At 51.8% G+C, this 2,360-nt stretch overlaps 1 protein-coding gene across 1 annotated transcript; it reads right to left on the bottom strand.

The window, feature by feature from the left end:
- Positions 1-394: 394 nt before the first annotated feature.
- On the bottom strand, positions 395-1,525 carry GLOTRDRAFT_112759 (OPA3-domain-containing protein). Its single transcript, XM_007873210.1, has 5 exons — positions 1,405-1,525; positions 1,279-1,325; positions 1,098-1,220; positions 823-1,035; positions 395-763 (listed from the first exon to the last, which is right to left on the bottom strand). The coding sequence occupies exons 1-5, from the start codon at positions 1,438-1,440 to the stop codon at positions 670-672; spliced, it is 513 nt and encodes a 170-aa protein (XP_007871401.1). The 5' UTR covers positions 1,441-1,525; the 3' UTR covers positions 395-669.
- Positions 1,526-2,360: the final 835 nt, after the last annotated feature.

Below are 2,360 nucleotides of genomic sequence, written 5' to 3'. Positions count from 1 at the left end.
CAGTTTCTGGTCTTCTCCCTCTTCTGGCTTATGCTGATACAATCTGAACACTTGCTGCTCTCGGTGCCTTCTCACTTCAACCTTTCATTCCCGGCTCGTATGCTCATCTTACGGCACCCTCTTACACTTGGCGGATTCGGCTCGCGCTCAGCTACACTTCCGCCTCGCGTCTTGTACATACATCGGCAATGCTCTTCGTTCTCGCTCGTCTCTATGTCTCGCCGTCGCCTTCTTGCGCCCTGTACTCTCACACGTGGCTTTATTCTTACCGACGCTGTAGTTTGCTCGTCTACTAATCTTAGATGGTCCTCAATTACTTAAGATACGTGTTATATCGAGTGCTTGCTGGGACTCCATATCACATGGACATATCAGAATTTTTGTACTTTTATCACTGACTAAGTGCTGTACAATGTAATGAATAAAGGTGTCTTTTATGTAGTGCCTATGGCATTGTTTAGAAGGGCACAGGAAACAGTGTCCAAGGCACTCTTCGGACGAGTGCCCAAGACACATATTTCGCGGGATGATAAATGACATAAAATATTCACTAACTTGCAGTGCCTTGGGCACTTGCTCGTAAGGCACTTTTTACACGTGCCGTCGTATCGAGTGCCTAGGGCACTTGCCATGAGCGACAAGTGCCCAAGGCGCTGGGTCTAAGTGCCTTTACTTCCCGCAGTGTACATCTTTGACCTCCACCCAACCCCCCTTCATGCCGACCTCGACTATACGTTCAAGGATACGGGTTAATTCATCGTTTCTGGATACAGTAGCGTAATCAATCGTGACACGAAGTACTGACGATGCCGCAGTACGTACCTCGAAGCGAGCCCTTCCAAACTGACAGCGATTTCCTTGACCCGCTCCTCCATGAGACCCAGCCGCTCCTTGATATCGTCCAGCTGATCATCAACAGCATCCCGCCGTTTAGTCTGTGATCTCGACGAACGCCAGGTTTCCGCTATTATCAGGGCCGCGGCAACGGAGAACAAGAAGCCTTCCGCTAGAGCATTTGCACCGTTTTCTATCGCCCTGGTTCGCATGCGTGCCGCATTAGCATCTCAAAGGACAAAGAGACGTAAGTTGCAACGCACTTGGTCTCGGACAACGGTCGTATATGTTTCGCGGGTTCTCCCAGCAGGCCTGTACGTAGCTTCACCTCCGCCCGGTACATCCGCTGCGCCAAATTGACGCAAAAAGACCGAAAGGTTTCATGCCTGAGCAACTCGGAAGACGGTTGAAGCTGTATCATGAGATGGGGGCAAAATCACTCACTGCTTAGCTTGTACCTTGATCTGGTTGCTTATGGGCTTTGCTAAGGTCTCGCTTGGTCGTCAACTTAGTATGTGCCCCAATTCTTCTTACAAACCCAATGTTGCAAGAAATCATCCTGCTACTCACTCGAATTAGCAGAGTACCGAGCTTCGCCGTCGCCATCGCCCACGACGCCCAGTATATAGACTAGAATTCCTATGTTTCCGAGCCGCCGTTCAAGCAGTTGAGTTACAAGTGCATCTATGAGGGTATATGATCGCTGAGTGGAAGAGGCAGACGCGCAGGTGGCAATGTGCCGGAGAAACGCGTAGTCGGCGGCGAGCGTGCTCGGCGCAAATCGGGAGTCAGGTTAGCCACAGAACGTGTTCATGTACGACTACACCGGTCGAGGGCCGTCATTAGCTGAAAGATACGCTACACCAGGGGTACTGTACACACTAATACAGATGCAGGGCGCGACAAAACAAGAAAGCAATAACCACAAATCCAAAAGTTCTAGGGCAGAGGCGCAAGCTGCCAGTCCGCTAAATATGACACAGAGAAGAGGCGATGGAGCACTGAAACCGAGACCAAACCCTATCACATAATCGTGCACCCACCCGACGGTGTCGGACATAGACTTCCAGCTAACCAGCTCCACATGCCTGCTCCAGCGCTCTGGATAGCTTCGTCGTACTTCACCTTGATGGGGCCACCGGGACGCTTGATGGTGATAGTGTACTCTTGCTCCTCTTCGCCTTCGGCAGGTACGACGTACCACCACTTCAGCGTCTGACCATGCACCTCGTATCTGCCGGACGACACGCTCACGGACAAAGCAAGGTCCGATGAAGCTTGGGGCAGTAGAGTGCTTGTTGAGGATGCGAGGGTCGGCGGCGACACGATAGGTGATAGATTGATTGTAGATGCGTTGCGAGACGCCAGTCCATGCTCGGATGCAGGCTCTGGGCTATCACCAAGAGACGTCTCCTTGCCCTCAGACTGACCAAGTAGTTTATCATCCGCGAAGTGCACCAAGGGGACGTAGATTTCCGTAGGGAGGGCAGACTCCTTCCCCGCTAACGACAGCGTGCTATCAGGTA

This window comes from Gloeophyllum trabeum, assembly GCF_000344685.1.
Source record: "Gloeophyllum trabeum ATCC 11539 unplaced genomic scaffold GLOTRscaffold_00050, whole genome shotgun sequence".
Classification (NCBI taxonomy): Eukaryota; Fungi; Basidiomycota; class Agaricomycetes; order Gloeophyllales; family Gloeophyllaceae; genus Gloeophyllum; species Gloeophyllum trabeum.
The sequence above is the reverse complement of the archived record's forward strand: the minus strand, read 5'-3'. Positions and strand labels throughout refer to the sequence as shown.

Coding starts and splice junctions, on each gene's coding strand:
- GLOTRDRAFT_112759 (XM_007873210.1), bottom strand. CDS start 1,440: ATGGCGACGGCGAAGCTCGGTACTCTGCTAATTCGA. Junction 1,221..1,278: donor ATCAAGGTACAAGCTAAGCA/GTGAGTGATTTT, acceptor CGAGTTGCTCAG/GCATGAAACCTTTCGGTCTT. Junction 764..822: donor TTGGAAGGGCTCGCTTCGAG/GTACGTACTGCG, acceptor TACTGTATCCAG/AAACGATGAATTAACCCGTA.